This window comes from Mchenga conophoros, linkage group LG15 (assembly GCF_057382185.1).
Source record: "Mchenga conophoros isolate Kocher_MC1m ecotype Shallow Benthic linkage group LG15, M_conophoros_male_GT1.1, whole genome shotgun sequence".
Lineage (NCBI taxonomy): Eukaryota > Metazoa > Chordata > Actinopteri > Cichliformes > Cichlidae > Mchenga > Mchenga conophoros.
In genome coordinates, this window is record NC_140540.1 from 17,824,608 (window position 1) to 17,839,873 (window position 15,266).

The 15,266-nt window shown below is 36.8% G+C and overlaps 2 protein-coding genes across 4 annotated transcripts; one reads left to right on the forward strand and one right to left on the reverse strand.

The window, feature by feature from the left end:
* The first annotated feature begins 215 nt into the window (after nucleotides 1-215).
* On the forward strand, nucleotides 216-11,327 carry LOC146558163 (adhesion G protein-coupled receptor G2-like). 3 transcript variants are annotated; one of them, XM_085246760.1, is made up of 18 exons: nucleotides 216-283; nucleotides 373-477; nucleotides 693-845; nucleotides 2,194-2,241; nucleotides 2,346-2,501; nucleotides 2,653-2,691; nucleotides 2,850-2,930; nucleotides 3,159-3,312; nucleotides 3,805-3,967; nucleotides 4,357-4,491; nucleotides 4,566-4,676; nucleotides 4,773-4,809; nucleotides 6,530-6,630; nucleotides 7,003-7,124; nucleotides 9,491-9,759; nucleotides 9,867-9,969; nucleotides 10,059-10,342; nucleotides 10,557-11,327. In XM_085246760.1, exons 2-18 carry the CDS (start codon nucleotides 420-422, stop codon nucleotides 10,697-10,699), a joined length of 2,157 nt encoding a protein of 718 aa, XP_085102886.1. In that variant the 5' UTR covers nucleotides 216-283; nucleotides 373-419; the 3' UTR covers nucleotides 10,700-11,327. The 3 variants fall into 3 exon arrangements, with proteins under 3 accessions (XP_085102886.1, XP_085102887.1, XP_085102885.1); XM_085246761.1 differs by adding an exon at nucleotides 1,532-1,645 and having other exon boundaries at nucleotides 264-477; XM_085246759.1 differs by having other exon boundaries at nucleotides 264-477.
* Nucleotides 11,195-15,265, reverse strand: knstrn (kinetochore localized astrin (SPAG5) binding protein). Its single transcript, XM_085246762.1, has 9 exons — nucleotides 15,057-15,265; nucleotides 13,510-13,574; nucleotides 13,300-13,435; nucleotides 12,998-13,027; nucleotides 12,808-12,907; nucleotides 12,053-12,167; nucleotides 11,901-11,962; nucleotides 11,539-11,613; nucleotides 11,195-11,452 (listed from the first exon to the last, which is right to left on the reverse strand). The coding sequence occupies exons 2-9, from the start codon at nucleotides 13,529-13,531 to the stop codon at nucleotides 11,324-11,326; spliced, it is 669 nt and encodes a 222-aa protein (XP_085102888.1). The 5' UTR covers nucleotides 13,532-13,574; nucleotides 15,057-15,265; the 3' UTR covers nucleotides 11,195-11,323.
* Nucleotide 15,266: the final 1 nt, after the last annotated feature.

The following is a 15,266-nucleotide window of genomic DNA, read 5'->3' on the forward strand; positions in this document are numbered from 1 at the left end:
AACACGTCTTCAATGGAAAAATGATGCTGTATGCACAACATGATAACAGCCAGTGTGCAGCTCACAAAATTAGACCTGGGTCCTCATCAAAGGACATCACAGTTCCTATGCCTGCTTTGCATAGCACACTCAAGTCTGATGACATATTCAGAAACTGAATTTGCAAGACAAAATTTGTGCAGTGGGTATCTACCCAAAGTTTGACAACAAGTGCACATTGCCAGAGGTTCAGTTCCTCTCCAGGTGCTCTGCTGACTAATGATTTGACTTCAGCCAGAGAAAGGTAAAAAATGAAATGCTTGGGGCATCTTTGGCTGAAAGTTCCTTTTTAAAAATGGCTTTTGAACAATACTTGGTATATGTTAACTGCAGGACTGAATGAGTCACACATCCTGACTCACATCACATCCCATCCAAACATGACTCGGCTCAGTTGGACTGCTTTGGTTTTGTTAATGAGCATTTTGCAGGGTCCAGGTGAGTACATGAATTCTGCTGAATCTTTACAGGACATTTGTTATCTTAGCTAAACGTTCAGCAAGTGCTAGTGTATCACAATTCATTTTTCTTTAAATGAATTATACTTTTGAAACAAGATGACCAAAAATTTTGAATATCACAAGTTCAACTATGGTAGCTATAATGTCAGTGTTAACTAAATCGATAAAAATATTTGTCAATTTTTATTTCAGGGTCATCCAATTCTGGACATGACCGTTCAAGAAATGGAAATTCCAATAAAAATAATTTCATGGATATCAGAAACTGTTTCAAGCAGAAAAAAAGTTTTGTTGTTGTCGATAGTTTCTATGGCAATATCAATGCAACAAACTACTGGGGACAGAGTAAGTCAAATACACGTTTCAGTTACAACTGCTTCTCATTTTTCACAAGTTGCGATGAAATGAGATTCTCTGTTTTTGCAATCACCGTCCAACAAAGAGGAAGTTAAACAAAAGCCAAAGATTTGACCTGTTGAAATTTTTTTTTTTTTGTTTTTTTTGTTTTGTTTTTTAAATGACATCAGAAACAGCAGTATGCGACATTACGTGATGGCAGAGCTTCAGTTCATCCTTTGTCTTTTTTTTTTATTTTTTTTTTTTAAATAAATAGGACAGGGGGAATGAATGAGAGAAAGAGGGGGAGAGAAAGAAAGAAAACCAAAGGGGAGAAGAGACGGTGAGAAGGGGGGGGAAGAGAGAGAAAAAAAAAAGAACTCCTGGGTCACCTGTATGGAGAAAAAAAAAAACAAACAAACAAAAAAAACAAACAGAGGAGACAGCAAACAACAAAGAGCAACATAATAATAGAGAAAACAAAGCACCATCACAATAAACTAGCTAGTCATAGATATCAATATTTACTAAATAATAAACGATATTGTGCAGCATGCAAGATAGACAGCGCACAGTGTGCTTTGAGGCAGCAGCCAAGAAAGCTTTAGTCCGCGTCTGTGAATACCCATGTGTGCATACCTGTGTGGATCAGCATGCTTGCATTCCAAAGGTTTCTCCATGTAATGATCTGCTAGGGAGTGTGGGGGGGCCACAGCCCCGTCCTCCAGGGTGTGAAGCGGGTATGGAGGAGATCAAAACTCCAGACATCCAGAGGCCCCCAGAACACATGAGTCCATGGAAGACCAAGAGTAAGTCAAATACACGTTTCAGTTACAACTGCTTCTCATTTTTCACAAGTTGCGATGAAATGAGATTCTCTGTTTTTGCAATCACCGTCCAACAAAGAGGAAGTTAAACAAAAGCCAAAGATTTGACCTGTTGAAATTAATTGGACTGGGATTGAGATTTCTGGGAACTTTGATTGGAAATGCAACATATAACGAACATTTCGGTTTGACATTTTAATATGAGACCTGGTTCGACAAGACTTTATGGAGATTAATTCATTTAAAGGAGCCTTTTGATGTGTTATAATCAGGTAACTTGAACAGGTTACTTAAGCATGTTGGGACAAACTCCAAGTTTAGATAAACATGAAGTGCAACACATTTACATGGATGTTTTGTCCTGTGTGAGATGCCTCATCCCTGTAAATGCACTTTATTTAGACCTTGTTAAAATGTCAATCCAATAAAATTCTGAAAATGTTTTTTTTTCTAGATATTGATTTATAGTTGTTAAGGCATGTAAAAGATTTAAATGTATTAAAAACACACACTGTTCTTTGCCTTTACAGCAAAAGTGAATTGCATAGTATTTGTAGAGACAAACGGAATTGAATTGGGTGAGTCCAGCTTAGTTTCATATTGTTTTAGTTGCCAATATTTGACTTTCTAATCAGCATTTTAGCAAATAAAAATGTATCTGTATGTTGTTTTTTAATACCAGAAAATTATACCAGAAAAATTCAGGACACTTGGCCAAAAATTAAAAACAATAGCAACATTTTGAAACTTCACATTTCAAAATGGCATATAGATCAACGTGTGCATATGTATGTTCTGTATGGGACATTCTGCAACGACACACAATTGAACTTTACAGGTAAAACAACTCTTCAGTATTTTATATTTTTGAACTTCTTGTTTTTTCAGCATTGTTAGCAAATTAAAATAAAAAAGATTAAAAAATGATAAAATATGATAAATGATAAAATAAAAAAATATCTAATTAACCAAACATTTTTGTCATCCAGATCAAGGTGAAAACTGTAGCTTCAATACCACAGACACAGGTAAATTCATATCAATGAAAAGATAAAATGCAGAGCTAATAGGAAACATTTAAAAGTTGAAACCTTGAAAATAAGGATTAGAATGCAATGTTAATTTTTTTTCTCCTGCCTTTCTTTCTCTGATTGTGGTGGTAAAATCTGACAAAATAATGCTGAAGAGTTATGTCACATCAGATGTATCAATACAAACACGGTGTGTAAAAACTCTGCCTATGGTAAAGAAGAATGCAGTACCATGGGTAAGTTTAGATAAGTGCAGGCAAGTATCACACTTTCATAATAGTCATTTTTCCTGATGAGTGCACAATGAATCGGACAAATCTTGCCTAACAGAGTCTTTGCATTACGCCATAATTTGATTAAATAAAATTCATATAAGTAAAATGCTGAGAGTAAAATAACACCTTTCTTTATATTTTGTTAAATGTTGAGTTCTTAAGTTTAAACCTAAATTCTCCACCTTCCAGCTCCAAATCTCCAGAATGAATACATAATCGACATAAACTCAACAACCACCAACTGTATAAACTGTAACAATCCAGTGAAAAAGCCTGAGGAGAAAAAAGTACTTAATACAACACTTTCTGAAAAAGGAGGAGAAATTATTCCTGCAAATGCCGCGTAAGACACACTCACTTACCAAATGATATACTGCATGTATTCATCATTTATTTTCTATTGAGTTATTTAAGAAGATCTATATCTAGAAGATCTAAATCTGAGTTTTCCACTCGGTTTTTCTCATTTTCCACTCACTGTCTAGTTTTGCTTTCACTTGCTACTTAGATTTAGGCACTACTACCTACTGGGCTCAGGATCAGTAAACCTTACTATTGAACTGAAGAGTTGAAAGTGATCTCCATATCTCACTAATACAATTAAACTGTGCGTCACACATTGCTGCCAAAAAACAACTTACGTGTAAGACATTCTAGCAGCTTTGAAAAACTCCTACATTATTTTCCCCAGAAGGAAAATGCTGAAAAGTTTAATTTGGTTTTTGACATTTAACCCCCCCCCCCACTGTAAAACATGTTTTTTTAAAAACTGGTTTTACGTACAGCATCTTACATTTATAGTATAATATAGAAATGTTCTCACATCTGTCTGCAGTAAACTAATGAATGACATGAGCAACTTGGCCGCCAACATAAATGGATCTTCAGCTGAAATATCTGTAGGAGAAGGAGTCAAAGGAGTTTTGGTGAAAGAAACACATAAAGACGAAGTAGAAGAAGTATTATTTGCTTATCAGTCTCCAAATGACAGCATAAATGTAGGTGGAATTAAATTTATTTTGACTTTTACACGTTCTATTGTTCTGTCCTAGCATTTCCTCCACTAAAATCCCAGCAGTAGCGGGTTCCCAAAATGTCATTGCTTCGATTTAAGATTTACCTAGAAATCATGACACCTACAAACTGGAAGGGGCCTTTGTCCATAATTGCATGTACAATCCTACGACTTCCTTTTTATTATAGATTTTTTTGTGCAATTGAAACAGTTACAGCAACTAAAAACAACAGTTAAGATTATTATGTAGTTATTACAGTATGTTCAAGTTACCGCTTACTTGGGCATCACATTGCAGATTTTTGTGGTATTTTGAGTAAGATCCAGGTAAATATGCACTGAGCCTGACTCTTTCTGTGTTCTTTCCTGCAGATTATAGACAACACAGAAACTTTGAAAACATTTTCAAGAGCCGTTATGCTGCCAAAAGAAGCTTTTGATAAAGCTATCGCTCAAAACGTCAGTATCCCATTTGCAGCTCTTTTCCGATTTATTAATATGGCTAAGGTAAGGGGCTACAGGCTAATTCAAATGTAAAATTTCATGTTCAGTGATGGATTGACCATAAGTTGATTTTTCAGGATGAGAAGAACAGTACTGTTTTAGGGAATGAAGTTTTAGCCATTGAAATGGGAGCTGCTATCGCCAACCTCACAGACAAAATAAACATTGTTTTTACGAATATGACATATGTAAGTGAAAAGTTTGGGTCTTTTGGGTCTTTTTCTCTATTTTGTTTTCCATTTTAAGAGCATAAATTCATTAATTTTCTGTTGATTTGTTTGCAGAGAGGGATACCGTCTTGTCATTCATGGAATGGTCAAGGTAGCTTCTCTGCTTCATTTGCACATTGACATAAGGCATTTACAGTTTTGTGTGTTACATATTATTTATGTATTGCTGAGAAAAGCTGAGCAAAAAGTTTCTTCTCTACATTATTTAAGAGAGAAGTGTTACAGTCTTAAGTGATCAGCTCAATGATGACGCCAGTGAATTCTGAGCCCACTCTCTGTAAAAGTCCAAAATATGTACAGAAAAACACTGTATTTGCTTGTATTGGTAGACACATATTTTCAGGACAATCAACACAATTTTGTAACTCTCGTATTTCAGTAGGAAGCATACACTCATCAGCCATGTCATTAGTTACGCTTTGTCTTGATAATACTGGCTTTGAGCAGTCTTATTTCTTCATGGCATAGATTCCACGAGTCGCTCGACACATTCTCCTGAGATTTTGGTTCGCACTGGCGTCACACAATTGCTACCGATTTTTTGGCTGTTCATCCATGATGTGAATCTCACATCTCATCTCACCACATCCCAAAGGTGCCCTATGGGACTGGGATTTGGTGACTATGGAGTCCATTTGAGTAAAGTGAATTTATTGTCAGAGCCGATCTTCTGCATATATACTCTGACCGGCCTACGTGACATCAACAACAATGCCACATTCAAAGTCACTTAAATGACCTTTCTTCCACATTCTCATGCTCGGTTTCAGGTCATCTCTCTATGCTTAAATGCACTAGATGCCTGCCATGGGACTAGATATTTGCATAAACAAGAATAAAAGGGCATGATTTTTTTTCTATCCCTAACCGAGTAGTTTTTATATCCTAAAGCTAATCAAGTTAGCATTTAATGCTAATTAACAATGTATTATTAATTAATCGTATGGAAAAATATGAAACAACTCCAACCTTTAGTTTTTAAATGTGGAAAATATTAATTGAATGACAATGAACAAAAATCAGTACCGGATGAGACCGAACTAATAAAAAACATGTTTAGGGACATCAAAATAAGGTTGGGAAAGAAGAAGAAGAACACTTTAAGTACAGAAACACAACTTAATAGACTGGAGGTTGTGTCTTCTTTTTTCCAAACTTCTCTGAGACTGGATTTGGTGTTAGATGGTTATAAAAACACAAAACTAACCACATTGCCATGACTTGTCATGACTAAATAAACTCAACATTTCTTTGGTTTTACTGGAATCAGTATCGGACCAGTTTAGCCTGCATTCACAATAATACATGCTGTGGTGAACTTTAAAAAAAAAAAAAGCTCATGCAAATGTTTTAACATGGAAAACACTGCGAGAGATAATGAAAACAGAAACCCAGTTTCTGGTGAGTGCCACATCATAGCATGAATAACTAACAAAGTAAAAATCAACAACAGGGTCATGGTTTCCACTGCAAAGGCCACGTATCTGATGGCCAATTTAAAGATTCAGCTGTATCATGGTATCAAGTAAAAATCAGAAAATGGACATAAACTGATCACATTACTTTTATGGTTTTGAAAGTGTGTTTCCTCACAGATGCATGCTAAAAGTTTTTGGTGTGAGTTTTATGGTGCTTTCAATGTGTGGAATTATTTATCAGGAAACAGAAGTTGAAGTTTTATTTTAAACCAGTCTTGAAACCATTTCTCATCAGCAGTACAAATGACACAAGCAGATAAATTCTGACACTTGAGCAAACTGAACTTATGGATGGTTAGGCCGTCATTGTGTTCCTTGTTTTATTTCTCTTAGGAAGTCAACCAAACTGGACGAGTGATGGCTGTGTGACAAATGTAACTAAACATGGCATTACGTGTCAGTGTTCACATTTGACATTCTTCGCTATCTTGATGGTATGTTTTTCTTCTTCTGTAATGATGTACAACCCCACTTCCAAAAAATGGGATGCTGTGTAAACCGTAAATAAAACCAGAATGACGTGATTTATAAATCATTAGTAAACCCACATTTTATTAACAATGTATCACAGAAAACATAAGAAATCTTTAAACTGTTTTGAAATACGAGCTCATTTTGAATTTGACTCTTTAGGCGATAATCAAATTGGTCACAATTTTATGTTGAGGAATATTATTCAGACATTTTCCACAGTTTGTGGACTTAATTTTTTGCCCATTTATCTAATTAGCTACTATTACTGGGGCTGTACTTTCTGTTCGAGGCACTGTTTTCATATGAGATGTGCTTTGCTGTGCTTTTTGCAGACTCCTCTTAATGAAACCATTTCAGATTCTGATTTTAAAAACCTCACAATCATCACCCAAGTTGGCTGTGGACTCTCCATGTTCTTCCTCGCCATAGTCCTCTTCATGCACTTCCTTTCAAGGTAGTAAGTTGGGCTTTTTTTTCCCAATATTGAAGCATTTTAACTATATAATAGTCAGAAAAGAAAAAGTGTGCATTAATACAGATGACAACAGAAGAACAGAATAAGCTTTACAGAGAAAATCTATTGAAAATTAGCTGATATAATAAGTACTGCGCTGTATAGGTCTCTAATACTTATCCCAGGAAGAAGATATAAAATCACTCTAAAAATCTCTGTAAAGAGAGAGACTCAGTAAAGAGAAACTGTAAAATTCATCATCAGAGGTCAAAATCCTTAATTGTGAATAGAAATATTGTTTAGGTTTTAAATAATTTGGACCTTAATATGTAATGTTTATTGCACAAAGGGGTATAAGAGCAAAGTCTTGCTGTTTAAGGGTAAGCAACTAAGTCTTTACCAGATTAATTCACAGCTCTCACTATAACTAGGTGATATATTCCTGAAAAAAACAAAACATGATTGGGATCTTTATGAATAAAATAGAGCAAAATTGTTATTGATGCAATAGCCTCAAACACTGTACAGAATTTTTTTAAAAATCTTGTTTAGAAAGACGTGCTTTTCTGGCAGCTGGTGTGATGAAGCTTCATGTAAATAAGGCTGCTTTCCAGGACAGTGGAACACTGTGATGAGGTGTTATAATGTTTACCACAGGGAAATGAGATTCATCAACAGGGGCCTGATGTTATGTAATGGAAATATCAGCAGTATGTATCAGTGTACATCTTATGCAAATATAATACTTTCCTTACCTGCCATGTTTCCTGGGGTATTTCTAAGTCCTCAGCACACAACCCTCTATGAATGAGCATTGTTTAAAGAAAAGCAGGTGCATGTTACCTGCATCTCTGTAGATGTATGACACACATCGGCTAGCCTACACGGGCACCACCTGCGTTTTTTGCCAGTTGCATAGCATCCCCTCCACCATGACTAATATGTGACATTTTGCGTCATTCTGATACAAGTTAATATTGGTTTCGTGTGGCCGAAGATTTTTTTTTCCCCAGTAAATTCCAGATATAACACTGTTTAGCTGACCATGGCGCAACACACATGCATACACAGAGTTCTCAGTTGCACTTTTAGGTGACGTTTATTTACACACTGTCCAGAGCTGACCGCTCAGTTCTGCTCTGGAGCTCTCTCCTGCTCAGCCCAGCTCTGCTCCGCAGTCCGTTCTCAGTCCATGCTGCTTCTCCCCAGGCCCCAGCAGCTACTGCAAGAGGTTAAACAGATGATAAAAATCAGCTGTGTTGGCCAATCTCCCCTGGCACTGTCCCCTGAACCCTGCTCGTGCAGCTAACCACATCCCACCACACCAGGTTCTTGGGGATCTTTCTGGAAAAGCTGACCAGGCCTTCTTGTTCTTGAATGTAACCAGTGGTTTGCATCTTGTTGTGCTGTGTAGATTCTTGTCTCCATTTCCATTCATGAAGATGTCTCTGGATTGTAGATCTTGACAGTGATCCACGCACCTTCTCAAGAGTGGTCTTTACTTGGTTAGATTTTGTGAAGTGTTCCTCTGCGGTCTTTTGATGTTCCTGAGCTGGGCAGAGTATTGCATCTATTTAAGAAAGCACCAGATTTTAGATTTGCAAACTCCTAACTTTTTTTGCTATCTCCCACATAGGTCTATTGTGTTTTTTCAGCTAAAAAATGGCACGTCTCTCTTATGCTAACATCTCTTTGGCCCTCCTATACAAAATGTTAACATTTAAAAGCTATAAAGTCCAAGGGTTTGAATCAACTTCAGGTATTATGTGTGCTTTACTTGTCATGAAATAACAAGGGAACGGGTTTTATTGGGCAGTGAAACTGATTGTCAGTCAATTTTCAATCTAAAATTTGAGCTTCTGAAAACTTGGGACTTTGTATTAAAATGGCTTAAAAAGGGAAGTTCAACTGTAACTTGAAATGATCGTCTATACTTTTTGTTTGAGGCTATATCACTTTTATCATAATTTCCCTTTAAAACAGTTATTTGTATGTAACATCTCTCCTACTTTTACTGTCTATAACCATGTTTATTTTACTGTATTTGCAATATGGAAATTTGACCTTTTGTGGTTGCTGATATTCAAAACCAAGTTTCTCTCAGAAGCAACTTGCCCTTCACATTTCTTTGACTGAATTTAACAGTTTGTAAAAGACTAAGCAGGCTTTAGTCTTTTACAAACTGTTAAATTCAGCGAATCTCCACATGTGAGAATATTGAATTTGTCAGTTTTTCCCAATTTATATTAATTAAAAATGAAATAATTACCAAAATCAACAAATACCTTGATTGCTAATTATTTAGACCCACAGGGCATTATTATTTCACGCTTTGTTTCCTCTCTGTTAATCATCTCCCCATACAGGCGGATCAAGGCCACTAATGCCACAAAGATCCTCATCAACCTTGTGTGTGCCTTGTTCCTGCTTAACCTCACTTTCCTGGTCAATAACTATGTGGCGAACCTGAACAACAGTGTGGGCTGTAAGATCATGGCGGCTCTAATGCACTATTTTATGCTGGCCACTTTCACCTGGTTTGCTGCGCAGGCCTTCCACCTGTGTCTGAGCCTGTATACAGGAGGGAAAATCGCAATCCATCGCTACATACTGAAAATCGCCATTACCAGCTGGAGTAAGTTTATGTTATAATTAAAAATTGAACATCTATAGACTTCTTGAAAGTTTCACTCTTTCCTTCTTGCTGTTTCACCTGATTTTTTTCCCCATTTATTTTTCCAGTACTGCCTTCAGTTATTGGGATTGTCCTGCTCTGCATTGGGAAATATGGTGAACAAGTCATCAGCTACCAAAACACTGGAAACGCTGCAGATAGAGTGATGATGTGAGCCTGCTACACTATCACGTACCATTACTATTCCATTACATTTCATATTAAATTTCAGAAAAGCTGACTTGTCTTTTCCTTCTAAGGTGTTGGATAACAGACAACAGTGTCCACTTAATCATCAACATAGGCTACTATGCTTTGGTCTTCCTCTTCACTTTTACCACCTTCATCATCATGATGTCCTGGCTCTGTTGTCTCAGGAATGTCAAAGGAGCCAAAGCAAAAGGGGAGCAAAGTAGCATAAACATCTTAAGCGTCATGGGCCTGTGTTTCATGCTGGGCATTACATGGGGCTTTGCTTTCTTTGCCTATGGTGTCTTCCAGGTCCCCGCGCTCTACCTTTTCACCATCCTCAATTCTTTCCAAGGTACTGACAACCAGCAAGCACCTTTCAATCATTCTAAGTCAACCGTGTTGCATAATAACACTCACAGGATAACACTTGATGTTTTTATTGATTAAATTCAGTTTTTAATATTAAAAACTGTGCATATTTATTTGAAAGAACAAAAATATTTCATATTCTTCATGCAAATTGCCTTTTCTCTATACACTACTGACCATGTCTCTCTGCTTGCCAGGTTTTTTCCTGTTCGTCTACTACTACAAAACCTCCCGCATGTTACCTCCAGCCTCTGATGAGAAGTCAAGCAGCGTCAGTAACATCACTGATAAAACCAGTCTAAGCAGCTTTACAAACCCCTACTCGAACTGGCTGAGCTGAAGAAACAGACACACTGAGACTGAAGACCCGTACCGTTAAGTGTAAACTGCTGTAAAACACTCTAATAGTTAATAACACACAGAGTCCCAGTTAGGTTTGTTGATATTGTAAATACATGTTAGAAAATGGCTTTACTGTTAAAGGTCTTAATTTGTCTTGGAAGCAATGAACTTTGATAGTTTGAGAAAAATCAATAGAATATAATAAACTTTTGTCCTTCTTTTAGCCATTTTAAACTGTTAATAGTTTTATAGCTCTAGTCAAGTACTAAAGACTATAATAGCCATGACTACTAACTGGCCATATCTCCTGGCAAAGGATGTACCTCAGGTTGCACTTGGTAGCAGGTGAGTGCCTTGAACTGCTGCTTCTGATGTGTGAACGGGTGAATAAGAGACACACTGCCTCTATACAAGTGCCAGTCCCTCTTAAAAAACAAAACAAAAACACAAATTGGGTGACATTAAATTTTGTACACTGACATAAGAAGGAATGTGGAACGTGTGGAAATGGTTCTTTATTCAGTTTCACTCACACTGCCATAGAAATACATATCTGCAAATATATATACACGTTTACTCTTTAAAATGGACACAATTTAAATTAAGAAATCAATGAAAATGTTCAGAGTAGAAGAGCTTCCGCTTCTTTGAGAGCTCTTTCCAGTTCAGCTGCTTCAGAGGAAAAGTTCTCCCTTTCTTGAACCATTTGTTCTCGTGCCTCCTTGAGGCCTCTCATCGTTTCCTGGATTTCCTAAAGGTTGTAAAAATAATTAAAAATAATAAATAAAACGTAACTTTTAGTGACCTGTTACTTTCACTGAGCAGAGTTTTACTCACCTCTAGTCGAGCACGTTGCTGTGACGCAATATCACCAAAGGCCTTTATTTCATTCAGCAGGTCTGCAGAGATGCTCTGAAATACAAGGAGTAAATATTTTAACCTGGTGTTTCTGTAAATGATTATATAAATCCTGTGGGTGTCTACAATACATGTATATTGGGTGCATTTATAATATTTGTTCTTTATTTGCACATTTATTTTTGCATGAAACAAACTAATAAGTGCATGCTTCTGGTGTTCCTTTATATTCCAGCTTGCGGTTATTTGCGTGAATATGATTTAAAGTTTGCTTAAATGTTTAACGAATAAAACCCAAGTGTAAACATATCATAATGTAAAGTGAAATCAAATAAACATACCATAACCTCTTTCCTCTGACTTTCATTCTGCCGTGCAGTGTCTCCAACTCTTTCGCCCAATACTAAGAATGAAAGATGTATTTCTGTTAAGTCTCTTACAGAAACCACTGAAGAAACTGAAACTGATAAATATATTTTTGTATTTTTTCTACCTGGGTCTATTTTGGCAGTAATCAGAAGAGCATGGCAGTCTTTCAGGTTTTTCTGAACCTCTGCATTCTCTTTTTGAAGGTCACAGCACTGCAGCTCCAGCTTAGCTACTCTTTGCTGTAATAGGAAAATGAATTCAGAATTAAATAGAATATGGTAAAAAGATAACACAGAAGGGCTGTTCAGCTGTGGCTGATACCAAACATGGCATTTATTCCGCTTGGGTTTTTGGTGTCTTTTGTGTCAGATCCATCCATGAAGTAGCCCTTTTGCATTTTCTCCTATAAACTTGTACCAGATAATGTTAAAGAGGACAGATGCATAAAGAAAAGAATAGGAATTAAGAGAGTAAGTAGCAGCCAGGTGCTGCTAATAAATGCACTTAACCGAGCACCAGTTTTAGTGCTCAGTTAAGTGCCAAAAACAAAACCTAATCAAAACAAGGGCTACACCTTAGATTCTGTAGGCCTGAAATAATCATATTTTAAACGATAAAGCTCATGACAGCACAATTTTGAAGAAAAGAAAAAAAAGAAGCATAAACTGGTTCATACAACAGGACAACAATCCAAAGCATAGCAGTATCTACAGCATCTACAACAGAATGGCTAAAAAAGAAAAGATTGTTCAAAGCAGTCAAAAGTTCAACTTCAACCTGATTTGAATGGTATGGTGGAACCTTAAGAGAGCTGTGCATAAACCAAAAGCCCACAAACATCAGTGGGCAGTCATGTGTGGTAGCGATTACTTTCTATACCTGTGTGTCTGTGAGGTTTTTCGCCAGCTCCTCATTGGCAGCAATCAAACATTGATTTTGCTCTTTGAGCTCTGCTTGTTGTCCATATCTAGTGAAGACTCTATGAAAATGTGCATCAAAGTTGTTAGGAAAAAAAGCAAAAACCAACAGGCTTAAACAATACCCATGTTAATGATTATGAAAGACTCACGCCTTCTGAACTTTAGGAGCAACATTTTTCCTAAAAGACAAAAAAGTGAAACAAAATTAGAATTCAGCAGATCTAAAGTCTGGCATGTACTAAGAGAATATACACATTTAGGCTTACTAGCAAACGTTTGATAGTCTTTACACTACATGATGCTGAATAGGTAAGCCAGGAAATTATCAGGCACAGTTTTGTTACCACAGTTGACTCCTAACATCACTAGGGAAACATTGAGATGCATGCACTTGGTAACCTTTATTGTTCTCATACAACTGTGACCATTCTACCTGGTCATAATTTGTTACCTTGGTGCATTTTCTTTATGTGGTTTAAGGACACCATCTGGTCTCTGGGCAGCAGTGCTTGTTGTGGGTGCAGTTGCTGTGTCTTTGGATTCTTGTTTATGACTGTTTTTCTTTGTTTCTGTAGATGGGTGTATACCTGGAAGAATGACAGTTGTTAACAAAATTAAAGTAATCCATTGAAATAACTAGAAAAGTTCAAATTCACCTCACCTCTTGGAATTTTTGAAGACATGACTGTTCCTAAAAAGTATAATGTCAGCAATAATAAAAGGCACCTGCATGGGAAAAACAACACAAGACAGTAAGACCGTATTTGTATCCTGGGTGTTTTCATTTCTTTTTTTCACTAAGATGTTGTATAACAGTAAAATAAAATTAACTGCTGTAAGAGGTTGTTGTTGGGTTTGTTTCGCATTCAGGCTACTCTAAAATCTTGCGACTGAGGTATGTAACAATAAACTTTCAATGAATGTAGACCAGGAGTGGGGAACTCCAGGTCTCAAGGACCAGTGTCCTGCAGGTTTTTGATATCACCCTGGGTCAACACACCTGAATCAGTTTCAGTTTTATTTGTCATATGCAAGTTAGCACAGGATCAACATTGCAATGAAATGTGTTTTATGAGCAGCAGTCACTCAGCAGCATGATACAGTGGGAGAAAATATAATAAAATAAAATAAAATAGAAAAATAGTAAGGAGCAAAATATTAGAGAGACATGGTAAAAGAGAAAAAAATTTCCCACGTGTGGGACTAATAAAGGTTATCTTATCTTATCTTATCTTAATATATATGCATCTATAAATATATGTACACTAGTGATTAAATAAGAAAATCTTGAAAAGAAATATGACGGGAGGAATGAGCAGCAGAAAATTACAGTGTTGCACTTTTAAATATAAATATCAATAACAATAAAGTGGAGTGACCAGTGCAGATTAACAGAGTACTTGTGAAGCTGCAGGGTAGCTTCTGAGTGCTGTGTTGTGTGTGTTTAAGTGTTGTGGTTGAGGTGTCGTATGGCTTGGTGGTAAAAACTGTTTTTAAGTCTTGTAGTCCGAGCAGACAGGCTCCTGTAACGTCTGCCAGATGGTAACAAGGAGAACAGCTGATGTGCTGGGTGGCTGTGGTCCTTGATGATGCTGTGTGCTTTACGGAGGCATCGCTGGAGATAAATGTCCTGAATGGCAGGAAGCCTCATGCCAGTGATCTGCTCTGCTGCCTTCACCACCCTCTGTAGTGATTTACGGCTGCTGGCAGAGCAGCTTCCGTACCAAACTGAATCAAATGATTACTTCATTACCAGGCCTCTGGAAAACTTCAAGTCATATTGAGGAGGTAATTTAGCTATTTGAATCAGATGTATTGGATCAAGGACACATCCAAAACCTGCAGGACACCGGTCCTTGAGGCCTGGAGTTCCCCAATCCCTGATGGAGACAGCAAAGACTACATAAAACTCTAAACTATCTGGATATCAGTCATGTTAAACTACTTAAATCAGAAGTCTGACAAACTGACCAGATAATTCAAAAATCGATGCGTTTTATTTAAGTTTATTTATTTCTTCACCGCAGCCTCACTGAGATCCCTCTAGGGGAGCTTGACACATAAAACTCTGTTAAAACGACCGACCTCTATGGAAAAATAGATATCGGTCGTAGTTTCTTCAATACTCAACAAATCAAAAAAGCAGTACTTAAATAATAGTCGCTTACTGAATGTGATCTAGGTAATTAGCACAATATCAATGCTTACCTTTAAGGACACTAAGTATGCAAGCTGAATTCTCAACAGACAAATACCAGTTGACAATTTTTAAAAACGTCCCGCCCTCTGCGACCATTTCCGGTTTTAACGTTATTTCCTGTGTAAATAAAATACATTTTCAGTAATTGTGTTCCTCAAAAGATTTTTTTTAATTAAACTGAGTTATCAGTTTTAACATTTTAATTGACAGGCTGTTGT